Here is a 23471-nt window from a genome sequence, read left to right on the forward strand (position 1 = left end):
ATGTTGTTGAAAAAACAACAACAAAGAAAAAAACATACCTGAAAGTGGAGTTTGTGGGAGAAGAGACAACTAGATCTGTGTAGATCATGGTGGCCTCCATACAAAGATCATTTGCCGAAGAGTGATGATGGAGGAACCACAGCCAAACATCAGGACAGAATTCTGCACGAGTCAGGTAAGCAGAATAAATTACACTCTAAATAAACATTATTAAAACAAATGCTAAAGTCACTAGTCAAAATAGTTTATTAGTTTAATCCCTATAAATCAAAGCAATTTATATATATATATATTTTTTTTTTTTGCAAGTTATGATGAATCGGGCAAATCAGAGATGCAGGATGCTAGTTTTTTTTTTTTTTAAGAATGATCCCTTTAATGTCTTCATTAAGAAATATTCAAGAAAATGTCCCTTTCATAGCAAAATGCAATAAATATTATTATTATTATTAATATTCTATATTGCACAAGGCTTAGTGAATAACTTTCTTAATAATTTGCACATGCTTTGAAGTCTTTAGGTCACATGGGTTTGGAATTTAATGGATTTATAGTATTGCATACATGTAAATTTTAAAAATATATTATTTAAATTAAGAATTTTGCTATGCATTTGTGTATCGGAGTTGATTTGGGATCATATGTTAGGCTCTCTCTGTTGCTAACTCCAAATAGACGACGCACCGCGGTTGGTTACAAAACGCGGTGCTGCAAAATATAGTCGGGTAAAACTGTTTAAAATTAGTTAACTTTTAAAAATGTTACAATCCCACCAATGACAAACATACTATCATAAAACCATGCATTTCCACCTATCTTACTGTGCTTACCTCTCAACCATCAGAGTACCTCACACACAGTGAAGAGACCGCGTGACTAATGCGCGGCTCTTCTTCATCCATTGGCTAATTGGCGACTCGCGTGCGTACATCGCCACCTATGGGGTTGCTCAATTATATTTAACAAAGAGGGACTCAAACTGGGAAGAAAAGTAGTAAATATATAAAGAAAGTAGTAATATATATATATATAATATATATATATATATAATATGAAAACACAAACACCACACTATTTGAAAACCCTATGTTTTTTTTGACGTTTAATACCAAGTTAACGCAGTGTGTCATTAAATAATTTTACATACATTTTTTTTTTTTAAATGAACATTAATAAAATTTTCTCTCAACATTTAAATTCTTAGTCGCGAGCCAAGCCCGCGAAGCCGGGCACCGGGCCTATATAAGCCGGGGTCTGTGCCCACCGCGCGCACAACCTGACTCCCCTTTGATTGACTTCCCAGCAGTGCGTTTTCCTCAGGTGAATTACTTTTTACTTAACCAATTTAGTTAAATTACTTTTTAAAAGTATGGGCTGACAACAAAAGTAAATGACATTTCAAACTATAAAGAAAAAAATACAATTTAATTATAAGTAATTATAATACAAACGGTCCTGAGGGAACAGTTCGTTTTTCTCAGGAGAATAACCACTAAAATAAATAGCAGGCTTTTTCACTCATGAAACCCATAAAATTGCATGTTATGACTATCTTTTCTGGTAAATGTACACACAAAGACACTTTGTGTTTCACACAAAGAACGATTTTCCGTCTTTTAATATAAAGTTCGCTCATCAGCGCCGTTAAACACCGTTAATGCCGTTACAGCAGTGTGACGTCACTGCTAATGGAACCAATCCGCTCCGTTTGAGAGACGCTCTTTTGTTTGAGGGCTATCTGTTATGTTAAAGTTACTTAAAAAAGACGAATTATACAATTATTCTTAATAATATCTTCATTATTCATATTTAAAGTAGTGCATTGTCACAGGTTTGACTGCGAGCGCGTGAGCTCTCTCTCTCTCTCTCTCTCTAGGTGCGTGTGTGTAAGAGAGAGAGCTCACGCGCTCGCAGTTAAACCTGTGACAATGCACTACTTTAAATATGAATAATGAAGATATTATTAAGAGACAGAGAGAGAGAGAGAGAGAGAGAGACTCATAAACCTTGATACCTGATTAGATGAAATCGGTCATCCCTCATTTTGTAAAAACCATAATAATAATAATAATAGTTATTATTATTGTTGTGATTCTCAAGAATGAAAATGCATCTTACTGTGGCTTATTTGTTAGTGGGCTGTAAGGTCTATGACCCTTCATAAACTATGGGAATTCAATATCTATTTAGACTATCATGAAAATAATTATCTTCTTTCTTTTTTCAGTGTCGATTGCCGTCTGATTGTTGTAAGTGAAAATAGTAATATGTACATACATAAATAAAAACTAGCATCCTGCGTCTGTGATTTGCCAGATTCATCATAACATGCTAATTAATCAATAATCCCTGATGAAACTGAAAACATTTCAATTTGTTCAGACATATCTCACTCATATTCATTCTTCTTTTTCTCTCTTTTGCTTGTGTCTACAGCAGCTACATACACCCCAAAGGCTCTTTTCAGAGCCATATCTCGAGAGCGTCTTTGGCTTTGTGAGTATATATTTTGACTGACTGTCAGATACCTCTCAGTATTTGGGTTTAGATCAATTAAAGCAACATCATGCAGCATGTTAGTGATGTCTTAATGAATACATAAAATTAAAAAAATTAATTAATTAAAAAAAATAAATATAAATTAAATAAAATAAATAAATACATAAATAAAAACTAGCATCCTGCATCTCTGATTTGCCAGATTCATCATAACATACTAATTGAATTCTTGATATCATGAATTCACTTTTTTTAAGAGTATCAAAGTAATTATTGATATCAGTAAATGCAGTTGATATCAGAAATTGCCCATGCAACTAGTGAAAATAGAATTACTGATATCTTAAATAATATTTTAACTAAGAATAGCTATGGAAATGAGTTAATGAATATTAATGACATCTAACAAAATGACAAAACTGACATTACCTGTTATATTACTTCCCCAATTACAGAGAGTTCTCTACAGTCAACCACACTCACTCAACGACGATATCCACAGTTCACACTCTCTGTCAAAAACAAGGTATGTGTATTTATTTAGACATTAAGCCAGTGATTCTGAATTCCAATCTTGGGGACCCATAACACTACACATTCTGGATGTCTCGCTCATCTAACATGCTCTATTCAGTTTAAGGAGCTTCTATTATATGATGAGTTGAATCACATGTAAAAGACATCTAAAATGTGCAATGCAAGGGTCTTCCAATACTGGAGTTGAGAACCACTGCATTTGGCTTGGCAGGTTAGTGCAATGCATTTTGGGTTTGTGTTAATATCTTAGTACCATGGATTGCAAAAAACAATCGTACTGGACATTGCGGAGAAAAGCCAAGGCTAAGGTGGACAAACAGCTTCAGTCAATGGAGGCATTATCACCATCATCATGGAGGGAGGAGTATGGTGGCATGCACAGTGACACTAGGAGCACCGTTGATGACCACAATGACTTTATGGACGGTTTGTCCCATATAGATGAGCCTGAATGTGTCACCATGGCAAGTGCTTCACATAGCAGTGAATCTGACACAGACTCAGACACAGATTCTGAACTGCATCCAAGTTCCTTGAATGATGACTTGGCAACCTGGGCAACAGAACATAAAATAACACATGTTGCGCTAAATTCATTACTGAGTATCCTCCGCAAGCATGATCTAAATCTACCAAAAGATGCCAGGACACTATTAGGAACAGTGCGTTCAAACAGAACTGAAGTCCAAAACAAGGCTGGTGGCCAGTACTATCATTTTGGTCTACTGGAATCCATTTCAGGGGTACTCTACAGCAACATGGACATTTTGCAGAACATGAGCAATCTGAAGCTCCAGGTGAGCATTGATGGTCTGCCTCTCTACAAGAGTTCAGCAACTCAATTCTGGCCGATTCTTGGAACTGTGCAAAACTTGTGACAATAGGTTTATTTTGTGGTGAGAGTAAACCTAGGTCACTGGATGAGTATCTTGAGGACTTCATCTGTGAAATAAAACACTTAAGTCGTGGTTTTGAATTTGAAGGACTCAAGTTAACATTACAGCTTACCTCAATGGTTTGTGACGCACCTGCACGTGCATTTCTGAAAAAAGTGAAAGGCCATGCAGGCTACCATGGATGCGAAAAGTGCATTCAGGATGGAGTGCACCTGGAGAACAGGATGACATTCCCTAGAAATGACATGCCTCTTAGAAATGATGACAGCTTCAGAAATAAGACTGATCCAGAACACCATCATGGCACCTCACATCTGGAAGAAACCTCCCTGGATATGGTCTCTGGATTCCCCCTTGATTACATGCACCTTGTGTGCCTTGGTGTCATGAGGCGGCTTCTCCACTTGTGGCTTCGACTGGGTCCTCTAACATGCAGGCTGTCAGGATTTCAAGCCACTGTGCTGACAGAAAGGTTGGTTGGTGCAAAGAAAAATGTGCCTATGGAATTTGCGCGCAAACCAAGGGCAGTGAGGGAAATAGACAGATGGAAGGCGACAGTTTTTATTGTACACAGGCCCTGTTATGCTGAAAGACCTACTCAGCACAGAGGTGTACAAAAACTTCCTGCTGTTTTTTGTGGGAATCTTCATCTTGTGCAATAACAGCCTAATTGGTGATCACATCGACTATGCCAATGATATTCTGCGACTTTTTGTCACCCACTTTGGACAGCTATATGGCCCCAAATTCCTGTCCTACAATGTCCACTGTCTTGTACATCTTGCAGAAGATGCAAAACACCACGGTGTCCTCGACAACTTCAGTGCTTTCCAGTACGAGAATCACCTTAACAAGCTGAAGAGACTCCTGCGGAAACCTACATGTCCACTGAGTCAAATTGTGAGAAGGTTCTCAGAAATGCAAAGCAGCAGCAGCAAAAAAAAGGAGAAAAACAACCCGCCACTGCTCAGAAAACAACACACAGCTGGCCCTCTACCCGAGTGTCTTCATGGAGCTTCACAGTACAAAGAAATAAAAACATGCTCTTACACTCTGAAACTGGACCAGGCCAACAGTTTTGTTTACATTGATGGGAAAGTTGCAAAACATAATTTCAGCGAGGGATGACATTTACGTGGCCTACACTACCTTCAGCAATCATGAACTTTTTTTGATTATCCCCTTCCATCTTCAGCACTTGGTATTCATCTAGTTGATGGCATCTCAGGACCAACACATTTCTGCAAGTTTGAGAACATTGAGGCGAAAGCTTACTTAGTTCCTTATGACCGTTATTTTGTTTCAGTCCCTCTTTTACACACACAATAATTCATTTTTTCCCTCTTTTTTCCTTTTTGACTTGCTACATTTATTTTGGGTAATTAGATAATGCATATGAACAACTGAAATGTAATAGGTGTTACACATTATGGGGCTCTAGGTTGTTGCAGCCAAAAAAACAAAAAAAACATGTACCTGATAGTGGAGTTCGTCGGAGAAGCGAGTACCGGTCCTGTAGCAAAGTCCTGGTACTCAGATGGCCACTCGTGGTGGCCTCCATACAAAGAGTTGGACCGGTTACTGAAGAGCGTCAGGTCTATGGAGGCACCACAGCCAGATAAGGGTTGGACCAAGCATCAGGCCAGAATTCTACACGAGTCGAGTAAGCAGGTTAAACTACACTTTAAATAAACATTAAAACAGATGGTAAAATCAGTAATACATGACATTCCATAGCTTAATTTTTATGAATTAAGTTCACATACTTTGGTTCTTTCAGCATCTTTTGACAACATTTCCAAAAAATGGAAAAGGGCATGCTACTCTTCTGACATCTCAGAATCTGAAGTTTCTTTAAAAAGAATGCACAAGTAAGTTGTAAAAATGCATAATTCACTTTGAAAATAGCTTCTTCTGAAGCTATACAAAGTTTATGTGAGCAACAAAGATAAATTTAAGTTATTTATTTATAATCTAGAATTCAGCCCCAGCTTTCACATGTCAATCACAATTAGAAACCAGGTATGTTCAGTTACTAATGTGTCATCAATTGACCCTTTTCAAAGACCCTTCGCCCTTAGTTACTGTTGCTATGTCCAACAAGCCATGAGACTCACGCCACACATCCTGTTCTCAAGCAGTGAAAAATACATTGCGGTGGCAAAGAAGAAAATGTCATTGCACCAGCAGACAAGACAGAGCAGGTTCCTTCAAGTATGAGAGAAAGCCTCAGCTTTAATCCTTTCATTTTTCAAACAATAAATCAGTTTAAGTGGCACGTGAACTGATCACCTCTTCCTCTTTACTAGTTACAGCATAAAATAAACTTGTATGAGCATCATAAGGTATCTTGTTTTAACACGAAAATACGTCAATACAAAAATTTGTTTAGTCCTCTGACGTTAATCCGGTCGTTACTCTCCGGTCTGGTTTGTTTGTCGGACTACAATCGCAGATTTTACCTTATGATTGGTCAGATCACCTGTCAATCAAACTTCCTGCGAAGGGTCAATTGTGCCAATTTTTTGCCACATGCAAAGCAAGAATTGTGCCAGATTCAGTTTTTTTTTACACTATATTTTGGCCTTTTCCTAACCTTCTTAAGTTACAGAACAGTATCAGAAGACTTGTATATATACCACAAAAAGTACAGTAGCATGCACCCTTTTTGGAGTTTGAATTGCGAGACAAAATTACATTGTTCTCATTGTTTTTTTAAAGTTTTTTTTCCAATTGACAAACATGCCAGTGTTATTATCTATATAATCCAGCTTTGTAATATAATTTTTCTTTCAACTGACAAACATGCCAGTGTTATGTATGTAATCCAGCTTTGTAAAATAATCTAATTCCCTTATTTTGCCCTTAGAAAGAAAATATACTCATCAGATGATGAGCCTTATGATACCCCCCACAAAAAAAAGAAAATTAATAGAGAGAAAGCTCCACCTACACCAAAAGTTCCGCCTGCACCAAAAGTCCCTCCTGCACCAAAAGCTCTAACACCCCTAAAACACATCAAGACAAAAGGTAAAAATACAATAAAAGCAGTCAAATGACTGCTGTACATAAGTGTGTGTGACTGCTGAGCACTATTTTTTTTTTTTTCAGGTCCTGTTGTACGACCTCTGCTTACATCAAGCAAAGCAGTGAACTCTTTCAGCAATCGTAAGTTTTAAATTTAGAAAACTGATATTTTTGGATGTTTCAAGCACTTTGTGCCATGCTAATGAATGTTCCACCAAGGGTGCCGATATTTTTGGCCAAGACTGTACATACCAATTCTTTCAACAGCATTTGTTAATCACCACCAAAGGGCCATGGAAAAGCCACAGCAGGCCTGTTTTGAGACTTTCCCCAGCTGTCAAGGTAATGGGCTCTACATGAATACTGGAAACACAATGTAAAGTTGTAAATTCACAGCATTTATGACAACTCAAAAGGCTGACTCCATGACAGGGTGGGTCAAGTTTCTGATCGCTGAATAGACACCGCTGACATGCAGTTTGTGGACAATTATTATGCAAGTTGATATTTTGATCATATTTTTAGTACATTTTACCAATTCCAAATAACAATCTCAAAAACTACTAATAATTTATGTGTTCTATAATTGTTAAGAGCACCTGAAGTTAAAAACGTTTTGTATTCAGGTGTGCAAAAATAAGCATTTTTTATTTTACAGGTAAAATTGGCAAAAAAAATAAATAAAGAGATTTAACTCACAATTGAAAGTAAAAAAATAAATAAAATAAAATTCCTAGTAGAAAGATGCAACACTATAGCAATTGCAAAACTGAGGTGTGACCATTGGACAAGAAATACTCCTTGGTGTAGCAGGGTCACAAAAAACAGGTTGAGAAGAAAAGATATTAACTGCATAAGACTTTAGTAGTGTGGTTATGTGATATGGTTTGTAATTGGGAAAATGTACTTGGAAAAAAATTTGATCAGATATATGAATGCGTAATGATTATGCACACACTGTAGATGTTTAGTCATGTGCTTATTCTGCCTAATGTCAGATGTTGCAATACTCTTTAATGAATGAAAACCAGCCATTAAAAATTAAAATGTCATGTAAAATTACTTTTCACAAACTAAATTTACCAGTACCATCATTCTCAGCTCCAGATGATCCCATGAGCTTCTCCCAGGCAGACGAGCCACAAGAGGCTTGGGGTGAACACTCACCTAAGATTCAAGGTAAAAAAAAGCATTAATTAGTATTTGGTAAAAGAAATCAAAAGGACAATTACTGCACACATGAGCCTCACATTAGGTAATTCAGCATTTTCTGTGCAATCCATCAGAAAATGCATTTTCTGTGCTGAGACCTTCAAGTGCCAACCAAGACAGAACACCACGTAAGTTGTATGTCTCATAGGGCTGTGCAATTAATCACATGCGATTATCATTCACATCTCGTCAGTAAAGCCAGTTCTGTGATTGGCACCAAATCACCATCACCTATTTTCAAATGGAGTGGCAGTTAATACACAGAGCCATAGTTCACTGACAAGCTAGGCAATATCGCGTTCATAATCAAATGCAATTCATCTTGCGATTAATTGCACAGCCCTAATGTCTCACTTTTGGTAAATACTGTAGCATTTCATCTAAGGTTACTACAGAAAATGTGAATAGCAAGAATGTAAAACTAAAGCTAAAATACAAAGCAAGAGAGCACAATTCAGTTGCAGCAGTAGAAAGATTACCTTTTGTAATGTCAATTAAGCTCATTTAAGAGAGAGCTTCTTTCTTGCAGACCACCAGCTGGAAACTTGGGAAGAACACCCATCTACCACTCAAGGTAAAAAGCATTAATTAGCATATGGAGGAAATCAAAAACACATTCATTGCAAATGAGTCACAGCCTAACACAAGCTAATACAACATTTTTTTCTGTATAATTAGAGAACACATTCTCTGTCCTGAGACTTTCTAATGACCAAAGACCATCAACCACACATCAAGGAAGAATGCAGAGTAAGTAAAAAATAATAATAATAATATTCATTTTCATTTCCATTTTGCTCAGAAAACTGAGAGGACCCATGGTTTGATGCCTCTGACCACAATATGGAAGCACTGACCACGAGGCTACCACTCCAGCCTGCTTTGTAGTTTTGTTTCATTTTTTAATTCAGTTTTACTTTCCCTAAATATAGTTTTGTGTTTTTTACTTTTCTGGATCCTGTGATTTGCAGTTTAATCCAGCTTAATCATGGAAACTACATGCAATCAAATGAATATATTTACAAGTTTTTAAGCATTAAAATAAAATTGTTTTAGGCTGATGAGCAACTTTTTTGAGAAATGTTGCTTGGGCACTTTCCCGTTGAGAATGGGTAACACATTTCTATTTGGATACTTTAGATCGGTCGTGGGCCCTGTGTCTCACTTGGTTGCCTGTTGACAGCAACGCTGCCCAAAAAGTTGCCCCATGTATCATCAGCCCAAGGCTTTAAGCATGTAGCCATATCTTTAGCAACATCATTTTTATGACGTGTTAGTTTTAGCACATTTCAGAGCTTTTTGTGCTTGCAGGTGCTTCTGGTGTGAGACGATGGAGCTGCATCACTAATCAATGTACACGTACGTTAAATTGAAACACTAAATTTGTAAAATTATACATTTTATAGTTTAATAAAAATTCTCTCCCAGATAAACCTACTTTGTTGCAGCTGTTGAGAGGGCAATTCTGGAGGGACTCAACGAACTGGACATGAAGATCAGTCATCTAACTTCAGTGGTCCAGTCCCTTGCAGCTAACAGCCGTTCCAATGCTCCAGTGCTGCTGGTGGTGGACAGTGAGGATGATGTCTTTCCTCTCAAAACCATGGAGGAACTAGACAAACTGGAAAGACAATTATCAGAAAAAGCAATGATGCAAAAGATGGTAAAAATCATTGACATTTGTAGGTTTAACAGTTGTAGTGAAGTAAATAATGTCTATTATATACCCGGTTTCACAGACAAAGCTTAAGGCTAGTCCCAGACTAAAATGCAAGTGTGAGCTGTCTTAACTGAAAATAACTTGCAATGAAATACCTTACAATACGTCAGTGCCATTGTTTTGTCTCAAGATGCACACAGCATTTTTATAAAAGCAAAACTAAGACCTATAGTCCTCATTCAAACCAATCCCTGTCCAGAGCTGGGGTGCGTTTCCCAAAAGCATCGTTAAGTATGGTCGCAAGTTCCATCGTTACCAGCATAGTTCAACGATTCGGTGTTTCCCGAAACCATAGTTCAAATGAACGTTCGCAATCAGTGTCACAAACTTACGTGGTTGGAACTACAGTTCTCGACCTGTGGTTAGAAGCATAGTTTCTTGTTTGTAAGACATATGGGCTTAATTACACATGCTCTTGGGCACAACAAGCAAGCGAACATGCAGTACTGTCTGTATATTCTATTCAATCTAAATATAAAATGCATTTTAATTATGTATTTTTGTTTCCAAAAATTATGTATCATACTATGGTGGTTAACGTAAAGAGTTACGTCGTTGTTCGGGAAACGCACCCCTGGGCAGTAACTGATTACATGTAATCTGAATTACGTAATCAGATTCCAAAAATTAAGTACTTGGAATTAGATTAAATTACATTTTAACATACTCGTAATCAGACTACAGTAACTTTTTTATGGATTACATGATTATTTACATAATAACAATAGATTATTCAGAATTTAATTTTCCCCCAATTCCTCTTTTTCATCTTTTAAATTTTCCTTTCTAAAATAGCCTGCTGCTAATATACAATTAGAAAGGCTTCAGGTTTTGTTGACATTCACACAGAGATCAGTCATTAGTCAGGTGGCAACATAAATATAATTTACAAAAATAATTCCAGGTTTAAGAACATTGCATCTACTGATGATGAACGCATTAATTTTTGTTTGAATCATTACCCTGTAGGTTTAACCATGTATTTATATGTCTTTGGAAGGCTTTTGTCTTTCAAACAGTAAAATGCACAAATTCAAAAACTTTTTTGTCATTGGATCCTCTTTCACCTAATATATTTACTTGAAGTACTCCTGAGATTTGAAAATAAATATTTTAATAATTAAGTATCACTTTTGTATGTTCATTGGTTCTCTGACATTGGTTATGGTCACATGAAATGCAGGTAAACAAATAAAATATAGATTTTATTAGTAAGTTTTTTTTAATTGAAAAAAATGCTTGATTTTAAAATGCTTTATTTTTTATATTTTTAACATTTAATATATATATATATATATATATAGTTATTTAAATCCTTATTAGCTTTTCATTAAACCCCCTGCAGTTCCTTCACAAACACCAGTTTGGGAAACCTTGATGTAATATAAAGTTTAATGCACTTCATGCTGTTAATAACAACAGCTAAAATATATTTACTTAATCTTTGTATTTTTATGTCCATATGATACTTTGATTATCCTATTTAAATCAATGTGATTTGACAAGTTAGGTCAAAAATAATTTAAAAGAATTCTAAAAGTAGTTGCATTACATGATTGCATTATTTAAAATGTGTAAAACCTAACTACTACCCAGCTCTGTCCCTGTCTGTGAAACAGGGCCATAATGTTTGTGCTTGTCTGTAATGTTTTGAAATGACCTTTTATTTTTAGGTGAACAGGTTATCCATCAGCGGAGGACACACACTGAAGAAAACCATATGGAGAATATGCTCCAAGGTTTTTGGTCCTGTAGCCAAACAACTGAACTGGTGTGGAAGGGGAGAAAAGAGAGGGATCAGGAAAACAAACATAGGAGCACTCTTAATAGGTACGTCCTAAATGTGTTCCAATGTACAGTGTACGGGTAACACTTTACATTAAGGTTAATTAGTTAACATTAGTTAACTACATTAGTTAACATGAACTAAGAATTAACAATACTTCTTCGTTTATTGATCTTAGTTAATGTTAATTTCAGCATTTATTAATGCATTAAAATCATAAGTTGTTCGTTAACATTGGATAATGCACTGTGAATTAACATGACCGAACAATGAACGCCTGAATTTTTTATTAACAAACAATAACTAAGATTAATAAATAGTGATAGTGTAGCAAATGTGTTGTGCATTGTTCACTAATGCTAGTTAATGCATTAACTAATGTTAACAAATTACACCATATTGTAAAGTGTTACCTGTGCATTCAAAAATTGTATGCAATAACTGTTGATACAGCTCCATAAAGCGTGATTACTCCTCATGAGCTTTTCATACAGACTTAGGCCTACATTATCTCTTTTTATATTAAGATGCATGTGCCTACCAGCAGATATATGCCGTTTAAACAGTGTAAAATGTTGTTTCATATACACAAAAGCATTTTAGAAATGGAAACGTTTGTTTTAATATTAACACAATTAGGCTAAGTGACAGAGAACTGTTGATGAACCACAAATTCTGCTGTTACCGCGACTTGATTAAACCACAGAAACACCTATTTGTCGAAATTAAGGTAATGCTTTATTTGTTCGATTTAATTTATATAAAATCAAATATATATTTGACTGACCACCACACATATTGATGACAATGAATCAGGCTACGTACCTCAGTTCACTTTCGGAAGCACGTGCGCAGTAGTGATGAAGAGTCGACTCCAAAAGAGTCGATTCCTTGAATCTGACCAGTCCAGTTTTCGAAGTAGACTTAATATACAATTATTAATATTCGACTCAGGCTGTCTCCCCACTAATGTTTTAGTGTTGAGAGTTACACTAAAAGAACCTGAAACTGATTACACGAGAGACAATAGCGAAGTTTAAAGTTTTTATGACTGAAGCAGAGTTTCAGCACCACTGGAAATGAACAGCGACCAGTCAATTTGAAAGCACATACATGAAGTATGTTACATGACATCCTAAAACGCTGACTAATATTAAAAACAGTTGACAAGCATTAACTGCACATCAATTCTCTATATTAATTAGATTTTATTAGCATAGGCTGATCATTATCAGGTAGTAACTTGGCCCTCTGGATCATATGAACAATTAAATAGACGTATGAGACGAAATAAATGTTTTATTTTACGTTATTTTGCGCAGTTAATGCATGGATTTGTTTGGGTCGGCGTGCACTTTATGCATACAAGCACGAAAAATATGACTAATTCGAGAAGTTGTATTTGTTAAACTTATTCTAGTTTGCCCTTTTTAACATACAGGAGCAGCTCTGAAGAATCCCGTGCTGCCCTCGCCAACTGAAGCAGAGGCTGAAAAACATGTTAAGGATTATCTCCGCTTGGCCCCAGGAAGAACGCCGTCTTAAATCAATTTGCTTTTTGTTGTTTGTTTGTTTCAGGATTAATAAATAATAATAATTATATAACAAATGACTGCTTATTTTCATTCACATTTAATAAAATGATACAAATTATTCAACAGCTGTTGTGTTCTTTCATTCTGAGTGGAAAATAATCGGGTTTAGTTATCATATATGTGTAGACACAAGTATAATCAGTGTAACTGATAATATTTACTGTTATCAATAGCGGTAAATATGAAGGAACGTCTAAAACGTCTAATTATGAACGACGTCTATACTATGTAAATCAGATGTCTCATAGACGTAACATTCTAATATTTAACGTCTATAATTCGTCCACCAGATGTCCTTGGAACGTCGGGAAAGGACGTCTATGCGACGTATTCCAGATGAGCAAACGCCCTTAAAAATACGTCTCCCAGATGCAAACGCACACATCGCACAGACGTCCCCGCGACGTACCTGTGCTATCTGGGACACTCCCACCCGCTCCCGCAATATGTATGTCCACTCCCGCCCGCACCCGCAAAACTCTGAGAATTTATTCCCGCACGATAATAGAGATGCATTGATTTTGTGTCTTCCGTCCCGCAGGAAAAAAAAAAACGTATTGTATTGCTATTATTAAAGAGATTCATGTTTGTTTCTTTCCCTGACCTGCATGTATTCTGACGCACTGGTAGGGAAGATGAATATAGCCTGGGCTATCGGGGACATCTAAAACGCTTAGGCTACCGCGCGTTTCTTTAGACTTCAAGTACTTTGATTTTGTTGACAATGACATCATGTCGCTAGGCTACCTCCCGATCCCGCAGTGTTTTTTTTTAGCCGCCCATTCCCGCCCGCAGCAAAGTTCAATCCGCGCGCTCCCGCGAGATTTGCGTTGGGTCCCGCGGGACCCGGCGGGTCCCAATCCCAATGCAGCCCTCTACTTCAGTCTACTATTTTTTGCAGCTATACTCCATTTAGTATTAACAACTGCCTGCAGAGGGCACCAATAGCCTTTAACTTTTGTTGTTACACTCCAGAGAATGAACAGATCCTTTTTTAACTTTAACTTCGAGATAAATGATAGAACTGATTTTAGCAGGTCTAAAAATCCTGTCAACATTTTCAATGTGTAAAGCATAATGAACAGATACCTCTGTATGAACTCCAGCGTAGCTGCCATTTCCACTGGATAGTCAATGTTGTGCAGGTAATATGAGCAGAACATCATCTGGAATGCTTTGTTGAAGCTTGGAAGCTGATCGTTAACTATTAACTGATCCACTGCAACCATGAACATCTTGGCAGTGAGTGGGCTGTTTCCTGTAAACGGTGCAATCAGTTTCATTAAAATGGTATATGGCTTAGTTAGCTTCATTCGTAAACAGCCCCATAGTGTTTATATATACTGCAAAAAAAAACAACAGCAACTGTGCAATGTAAACAATTAAAACTGGCAAAAAATTGTTACATGATTTCTTTAGCTCAAGACATTTGTTTAGCTTTGTACAATACACTTTCTTGACCTGTTACTTGTGTAAACAATTTTAAAATAAGTAATTGAACCAACAAATTAAAGTTACTTGCGCAACCTACCACAAACCACAACGCAGGGGTTCCATGGAAGCTTAGTGGTGTCAACATCAGTTGCAATGGCAGTGTCATCGACAATTAGAAACATCTTGTCTTGTTGCTCTTTGAAATGGGCTAGAAGCATCAGAACAGCTGCACAAGTTTCATCACCTCCTTCCAGAGTTTGGTTAAGAACAGTGCCTACTCTGCTTGATGGATCCGTTTGGACAAATTGAAAGTACCGCAAGATTCTCCGGATCTTGGAAGCTGTGGCCTCTTCAAAGGTGTCATCAATCTGGATGCCTGTTAGTTCTCTGAAATGAAGCCTCATTCCAATTTCCTGGAAGAGGTAAGGCCACACCTGAAATATCTCTTCGGTCTCTTTCAGTCCTGATAATATGTCTCTTCTCTGTGAGGGAAACGTCTCCACCATCAATTTTTCCATTTTCTTTTCATCTTTATCTTTGTCTTTAAACATCTTAATTAGCTCTTCTTGTTTTTGCTCTTGCAATTGTTTAGTTTCACCAGTAGGAAGCTCTGGGTCAGGGTTAATGCAGCCATATGCATCTTTACACCCTTTCTTTACGTTCTCAGGGCTACCACTTTTAGAGAACCTTTTATTGGTAGGAGGAGCTTGGAGTCGCCTGAAATGATCGATACGAGACATTAACTGTTTTACAAGGGAATCATACCCAGTGCCGACAACCTGGCCCTCGATCTCATCTCGAAAGGATTTGGGGTAGTGAATAACCATCTTCCTTGCCATTTCAGCAATGTGCCGCTTTCCAGGTTTCTGGCACACCGTAAATATTTCAGCCACCACAATCCTTACAGTCTCTCTTCGCTCTGCTGCAGATGGCCTCTGCTCATTTTCTAATACCTGTCTTGTACTTGAGGGTAACTTACTCCATGGTATAGCAAAGCTATAATGCCAGCTATTATTTTCCCTGGCGAAAGGGGAGGACCCACTCTCCGATGCAGAAAATGATGCTCGACTTGACACGCTGGGTGAGGCTTGACTTGGCATAATGGGTGAGGCTTGACTTGGCATAATGGGTGAGGCTTGACTTGGCACATTTGGTGAGGCTTGACTTCTCTTTGACATGACCAAAGCTGAGCTCCTTGCAGCTGTGGTTTTTAGTGTGGAGTTATTGCTGGTGATGTAATCATCAATGTCACTAACGAATGAATCTTCACCAGTGCTAGACTCATCAATTGGAGTAGTAGCTTGTGAAGAGGAATCATTCAACATTCCCATCACTGAGGATGAAAACACAACAGACACATTCATATCAGGCAATATGATTCGCATAAAATTGCCTTATTTTATCATAATCTTGGTGCAATTACACCTTAAAGGATTAGTTCACCCAAAAATGAAAATTTCCTAATTATTTACTCACCCCAATGCCATCCAAGATATCCATGTCTTTCTTTCCTCAGTGGGAGAGAAATTATGTTTTTTGAAGAAAACATTTCTGGATTTTTCATCTAACAACGGATTTCATTGGTCACCATCGTTTTTAAGTCCAGATCAATGCAGTTTCAAAAGTCTTCGAAGTGTTTAAACGGGCTGTACGCGATCACAGCTGAAGAAGAAGTTGTTATCTAGCGAAACGATAGGTCATTTTCAAAAAATATATATAATTTATAGACTTTTTACCTTCAATAGTTCGGATTGAGCTGATCAACAAACGGACAGGGAACCTTTCATCATGTTGAAAGAAGAAGGAGAACAAGATGAAGAGGATGTGGAGAATGATGTGGAAATAGAACAAGAACGTGGGAGTCTGTGGAGTAAAGAAGAGGAACAAGATCTATCAGAAAGTCAGGAAGAAGAGGAGGAGATGGAAGGAGAAAGAAGGGAGGACAATAAAAAAGACTGGGAAAAGGTGATAAAAACAAGAAGACGAATGTTAAAGGTAAAGCCTAACTTTGAAAAAGCTAAAAGAAGACATTTAATGAAAACTAAAATAAAAGAAAAAGAAATAAATAGAGGTGAAAGTAACCAAAACAGATTTGAGGTATTATATGGAACAAATGAGGAAACAGAATGAGAAGAATAATATGGACTGCTTTATGTATTATGCTCTTGTGTATAGCAGCCATTAATGTTTGTGGGTTATTAGATCACGGAAAATTTGATAGACTGAAAGAATGTTGTAGGAGGGCAAATGTTTTAATGATTCAAGAGACGAATTGGAGAGATGAAGTAGTGAATGACTTTAAAAAGAAATGGAAAGGGAATGTTATATGTAACAATGGAGATGGGAGAAAAGGGAGAGGAGTAGCAATCTTAATCAAAAAGAGTGTGTGTGAGGATGTGCGAATGGTGTATAATGATGAAGAAGGGAAATGCTTAGCAGTGGAAATAGAAGAAGGGGGGCAGAAAGTTATTTTATGCAATGTACATGCACCGGTTATAGAAAAGGAAAAAGAGGCATTTTTTAAAAAACTGAAGATTTTAATGGAAAAATGGAAAGACTTTTTAATAATTGGAGACTTCAATACTGTATTTTGTAAGTTGGATATTGCAGAAGGCATGGTTTTTAAATCAGATAGAGGGCGGAAGGAACTAAAGTGTATTATGGAAGAGAATGAGATGGTGGATATATGGAGAGAAAGAAACGAAGGTATCAGAGAATTTTCAAGGCAACAAGTAATTAAAAATTTTATGTGCGCAAGCAGAATAGATTTTATAATATGTAAAAGAGATTTCATGAAGGTGGTTGATAATATTTATTACAGAGAAATATCATTAAGTGATCATAAAATTGTATGGGCACAGGTTGATTTGAGTGGAATGAAGAGAGGACCAGGATTATGGATTTTAAATACAGTTTTCTTAAAGGAAATTAGTTGTAAAGAAGGAATAGAAAAATTGATAAAAGAAGAACAGAAAAATCAATTGTACAAAGAAGATAAAAGAATATGGTGGGATAATGTTAAATATAGAATCAGGAAATATGCACAGGATTTTGGCAAAATTATGAAGAGGGCAAGGGATTTTAAAGAAAAAGAAATAAGAAAGGAATTAAAAGATATGTGGACTGATGGAGGAGAAAATGGGCAAAATATTTTAATATTAGAAGAAAAACTTAAAGAAATAGAAGAAATGAAATTTAGAGGGGAGAGGTTAAGAAGTAAGGCAAAATATGTAGTGGAAGGGGAAAAATGCTTTTTTTTCTTTAATTTGGAAAAAAGTAGACAGAGAGAAGGAATGATCAAAGAAATAAAAGGGGAAAATGGGAAGATAGTAAAAGAAACAGAAGATATTTTAAAAGAAATAACAGAATTTTATAAGGAGTTATTTAGTAAAGAAAAAATTGAAAGGACAGAAAAAGATTTTTTAATAGGGAAAACAAAGAAAAAATTGGAATTAGAGGATAAAAAAATAAGTGATGAGGAGATAAGGAAAGAAGAAATAGAGTGTGCTATAATGCAGTTGAATAATGGAAAGAGTCCTGGAAGAGATGGTATACCAAGTGAGTTTTACAAATATTTTAAGGAAGTACCCAGATAGCATACATATCCGGGCCTCATCTGGGCCAACTATGGCACATGTGGCTCAGTTCTGGCAGCGGCAAAGGTTATATGGGCCGTCTCTGGCCCACACACATCAAGCTGGTTTTAGTGTGAGTCGTGGCTTGCTGTGTGTGGGCCAGATCTGGCCCGTGTGCAACAAACCGGCTTTAGTTTGAGTCTTGGCTTGCTGTGTGTGGGCCAGATCTGGCCCGTGTGCAACAAACCGGCTTTAGTTTGAGTCTTGGCTTGCTGTGTGTGGGCCAGATCTGGCCCGTGTGCAACAAACCGGCTTTAGTTTGAGTCTTGGCTTGCTGTGTGTGGGCCAGATCTGGCCCGTGTGCAACAAACCGGCTTTAGTTTGAGTCGTGGCTTGCTGTGTGTGGGCCAGATCTGGCCCGTGTGCAACAAACCGGCTTTAGTTTGAGTCTTGACTTGCTGTGTGTGGGCCAGATCTGGCCCGTGTGCAACAAACCGGCTTTAGTTTGAGTCTTGGCTTGCTGTGTGTGGGCCAGATCTGGCCCGTGTGCAACAAACCGGCTTTAGTTTGAGTCTTGACTTGCTGTGTGTGGGCCAGATCTGGCCCGTGTGCAACAAACCGGCTTTAGTTTGAGTCGTGGCTTGCTGTGTGTGGGCCAGATCTGGCCCGTGTGCAACAAACCGGCTTTAGTTTGAGTCGTGGCTTGCTGTGTGTGGGCCAGATCTGGCCCGTGTGCAACAAACCGGCTTTAGTTTGAGTCGTGGCTTGCTGTGTGTGGGCCAGATCTGGCCCGTGTGCAACAAACCGGCTTTAGTTTGAGTCGTGGCTTGCTGTGTGTGGGCCAGATCTGGCCCGTGTGCAACAAACCGGCTTTAGTTTGAGTCGTGGCATGCTGTTCATGGGCCAGATCTGGCCCGTGTGCGACAAACCAGTTTTAGGATTGTTGTGTGTGGGCCAGATATGATATTTAGTATGATATTAATTCATAGTTATTAAGTTTTAAAATGTAAAGGAAGAAGGCTGACTTTTGTTCTTTTCCCTTTGTTTGTCTTAGATCTGATAAAGAATCATTGGATTAAGTCATCCTTTCTTTGTCATAATCCGACAGATTTGTCTGTATAATTAAGATACTATTCTGTTCTTTAACTTTGACACTGAACTTGAGGAATTCTAGGTAATAGCAGTCATTCTGGTCATTCATTAGTAATCAGTAACCTACATATGAATAGCTTATTCTAGATTGCCAAGGGCATGTTGTTTATTTGTTAATTTATATATTGGATAATGATGGAAATAAACTAGGATACTGACATTTGCAATGTATACAGCTTTATGAAAAGCAGCAATCAATTAGATCAAAAGTAATCAGAAAAAAAATTCAGCCACCTGCAACATCTGAAAATTCAATCAGTACTTTTTTTGGACTAATGTAGTTTGCACATGCACACAGATTATCTGTTATCTTTGTGGGCACTCTCACTCTTGCTTCTCCCTGTAAAAACAATCGATCAGTCCGTTCACTTTTTCAGCAAAACATTGTTACTTTACCGTCTGTGACCGCTTACTGGAATAATGCAGTTCCACATCTTTTTCTTTTTTTTAACCAATAAAGTAAAAGAGATTTCTTTTAAAATAATTCATAAATACTACCCTGCAAGTCACTACCTCAAAAAGTTGAAAAAGGATATTTCCTCCAGTTGTTCTTTCTGTGACAACTCTGACGAAACTGTAGTTCATCTTTTTTTTTTGTTGTTGGTATTGTCCATTTACCAAAATGTTTTGGCAAGATGTCTTAGGATTTATAGGATAACCCCCTCAATATTTAAATCTATGCATTACAACCCCCCCCCCCCCATATATACATGAAACATGAAAAATATGCAGAACCCAAACTTCAACCCCCCCCCCCCAATGTTCAAACCAAATCTACGCCCTTGTCTGTTTGTAATTCCTTGTCTGTTTGTAATTCTTTTATTAATTAATTTTTTCAGTGTCATGTAATATATGATTTATCAATATGTTTAATTTACATGATTCCCACCTTTGTGATTTTTATTTTATTTTTATTTGTTTTAGTTCTGTTGTTGTCTGTTATTATCTGTATATTTTTGTAAGCATAAAAAATAAAATAAAATAAAAATCCCTCTTCGGAGCATCAAAAAGAGGTCTCACAAAATGGCGATTTTACCCATCAAAAGAGCCGCGAAGCTCTATTAACCAATCACAGCAGTTTTATTATTATTAATAATTGAATGTCAGGATAATTTAACAAGGTATGTTGGGTGATGATATACATTTTATATATGTATAAATATTAAAATATATAAACTTTGCTGCCAGACTCGCGTGCAAAGCCCGCGAAACAATAGGTAGCGAAAACGGAAGTCTGGCCAGTCAGAGCCAGCGCGTGCACACATCCTGACTGTCTACTCCCTGCTGAGAGGAATAACTTGAGTTTTCTGGAGGTAAGTACTTTAATTAATCGATATACTTCACAAATTATAACTACAATTATCAATGACGTTTAAAAACATGAACTAAGTAAATTATACAATCTATTAACAGAGGCAAACAACCTATTGCTGTTAAATCTGTTACGTCACTTGTGCGTGCGCATGTCTGTCATGTTAACGTTTGGCCCTACTTATTAATGATAATTACAATAAAGTATTTAAAAAACTATGAATATCCTCACAGATGCGAAAGGGAACTGAATTCGTTAAACATACTCCTGAAGCGCGGCCACTTCTCAGACAGCGCGTGAACACTGCTCAAGCACCCACAGAAATGGCCGAACGCTCACGGGAAAATACGATATTCCCTTTTAACCTCACAGCGGTTCTCGGCGCGTGTATGGCCAAAAACATAAGTATATGTGCCCATACATAAATATATGCGGCCATGTTATCATTATATCTGCCTGAGAAGTTTTCCTTTGTAGCGTAGATGACAATTTTTTGAGACCATTTTGTCCTGTAACGTTAAAAATTCAGAGATACCAAATGTTTGGAGATTTCATCATGACAACCCCCCTATCCTGACTGACATTGACTGGATGATTAAATTCAGCACTCTTATAGAAATATGATTTGATCAATTACATTTTTTTTTGTAATAAATTCACATCTTTGGGGTTTTAAATAAGAATATGACGTTCTGTTATGAGACATGCATCTGTTTTATTCATGTCCACTGTAGAGGACACCGGGACATGCTTGTCAGGCATTTTAGGAGACAAGTGAATAGGAAAGAAATGCTAAATATTTATATGAAATATGAGCTATTATAAAAAATGTCGTCTATTTATTACTCGTTATAGCTATTTTTTCATATAAATGTTTCCTAAAAACACATTACTATTCAAATTAGAGACAATGAAAATATACATATCGCATATAGTGGAAAACCAAATATTTGGCCATGTTTACAAATAATGTAAAGATATATAAACATACATATATATATATATATATATATATTTTTTTTTTTTTTTTTTTTTTTTTAACAAAACTTGTTTTCCCTTATGGGTCTCAGGGAGGATATTGGATTAGGTCTTACAATTACAGCAACCTTAGAAACATGGTGCTGTCTGTCATTAACGTAAATTAAACAAAGTAAACACCGGTATTCTTATGAACCGCTATACAGCCTAGCATAACAAGAATTTCTCTTTCAATACGCAAAAAAGCCCCAACAGCGTTCATAACTCAGGCAGTTTGTTCTTAGGTTAATTGTGGCCAACACACCACTAAAAGTAAGAAAAACAAGGGAGAAAAACAACATTATCAATGACTTCACAGAATTCCCAATCAAAAGAAATAAACACAATTCCAACAGCTTCCCTTTCACCCTCGCACTTCATTTCCGCTGTTAAAAGACGGACACTCTCTGTGACCAGGCACCATGCGTGCTGACCAGTTAGGGTAGAACAACCTGTGAGAAATGGGACAGGAGGGGAGACAGTGGACACAATGGAGGGAGAGAGAAACACACCCACTTTTTTTTTTTTTTTAATTACAAGTAATATCAATCAGCAGCTGGGTTGTTTTGATTAAGTAATAATAACTCAAAGTTTACTGAATGTGTGTGTGTATGTGTATATATATATATTGATAAAATTAATTCTGTTCAGTCATGTTTCTTATTTTTCTCCATTTTGCTTTTGTATCAATAGCAGCTATATGACCCCCAAAAGCTCTTTTAAGAGCTCTTTCAACCATTAAGCATCTTTATCCATGTAAGTATATTTTTGAGACACTTCAGTTAGTATTTGGGCTTATATTCTTTAAAGCTACATCATCAGCCATGTTTTAACAGCTTGAGATGTTTCCCTTATTTGCACTTTATCTTAGCTGTCCATGTTAATGTTTATTTATCTGCCTTTACCAGTTCAAAATTGACTAATTGAAAATTATCTGAAAAGATGAGAAACATGGTCATAATTAATACAGTTTCTCTTGTTACCATAATATTTTGCTAGTCAATAAGTTAAAATCCATGATTTTTTTTTACCACAATTTGATTAATCAATTCATTTCTTTGACTACTGCACGTCTATAAATACAGACCTAGGTAATAGTTGATATTACAGTAGTTACTCAGTCTTATTTTACCCATTTTTCTTGTCTGCAAACAGATCATTGTGACTGTGGTGAGCAGGGTGAGGCTAAGGCCCCGTCCACACGAAGACGGGTTTCTCTGTATCCGCATACATTTTTTACCGTGTGGACGGCGAATCCGTATATTTTCTGAAACGATGACGTCATCAGCCCACGTCTCGTCCCTAATCAGACACCGCTACGTCACATAACAGCGACAACAACAACAATGTCAGACTACGTGCCTGTGTTCGTGCTGCAGAACCTCCTGAGCTCATTAGTTTTATTAAAGCAAAATCTTCTGCTTTGTGTGTTAGTTTGTATTCAGCGCGCAAGGTTTACGCACATGGTCCAAGTCTTCTTCTCTGTTTTTTTGTGTATCTCTGTGGCAGAATTACAGTGCCACATATTGGTCTGGCATGTGTACTACATCGTTTTCAGTCGGTTTCAGTGATTCCGTGTGGACGCAGATATTTCCTGAGATGACTCTGTGTTTACGGAATTTGAGGCAGAAACCCGTCTTCGTGTGGACGTAGCCTGAGAGTGAGAGAACGGAGGCTTGTGAGTGATTGATAATGAGCAACGTACAGGT

General features: G+C 37.0%; 1 protein-coding gene across 1 annotated transcript; it reads left to right on the forward strand.

The window, feature by feature from the left end:
- Window positions 1-5402: 5402 nt before the first annotated feature.
- LOC306858189 (uncharacterized protein) lies at window positions 5403-13333 on the forward strand (the record flags this gene model as incomplete). The annotated part of the gene is made up of 10 exons (XM_079398609.1): window positions 5403-5595; window positions 7044-7100; window positions 7227-7301; window positions 8061-8138; window positions 8246-8299; window positions 8701-8745; window positions 8850-8921; window positions 9483-9834; window positions 11565-11721; window positions 13119-13333. 8 exons carry the CDS (start codon window positions 5403-5405, stop codon window positions 9542-9544), a joined length of 636 nt encoding a protein of 211 aa, XP_079254735.1. The 3' UTR covers window positions 9545-9834; window positions 11565-11721; window positions 13119-13333.
- Between the last annotated feature and the right edge of the window lie 10138 nt (window positions 13334-23471).

Source organism: Barbus barbus (genome assembly GCF_936440315.1).
Source record: "Barbus barbus genome assembly, chromosome: 3".
NCBI classification, from domain to species: Eukaryota; Metazoa; Chordata; class Actinopteri; order Cypriniformes; family Cyprinidae; genus Barbus; species Barbus barbus.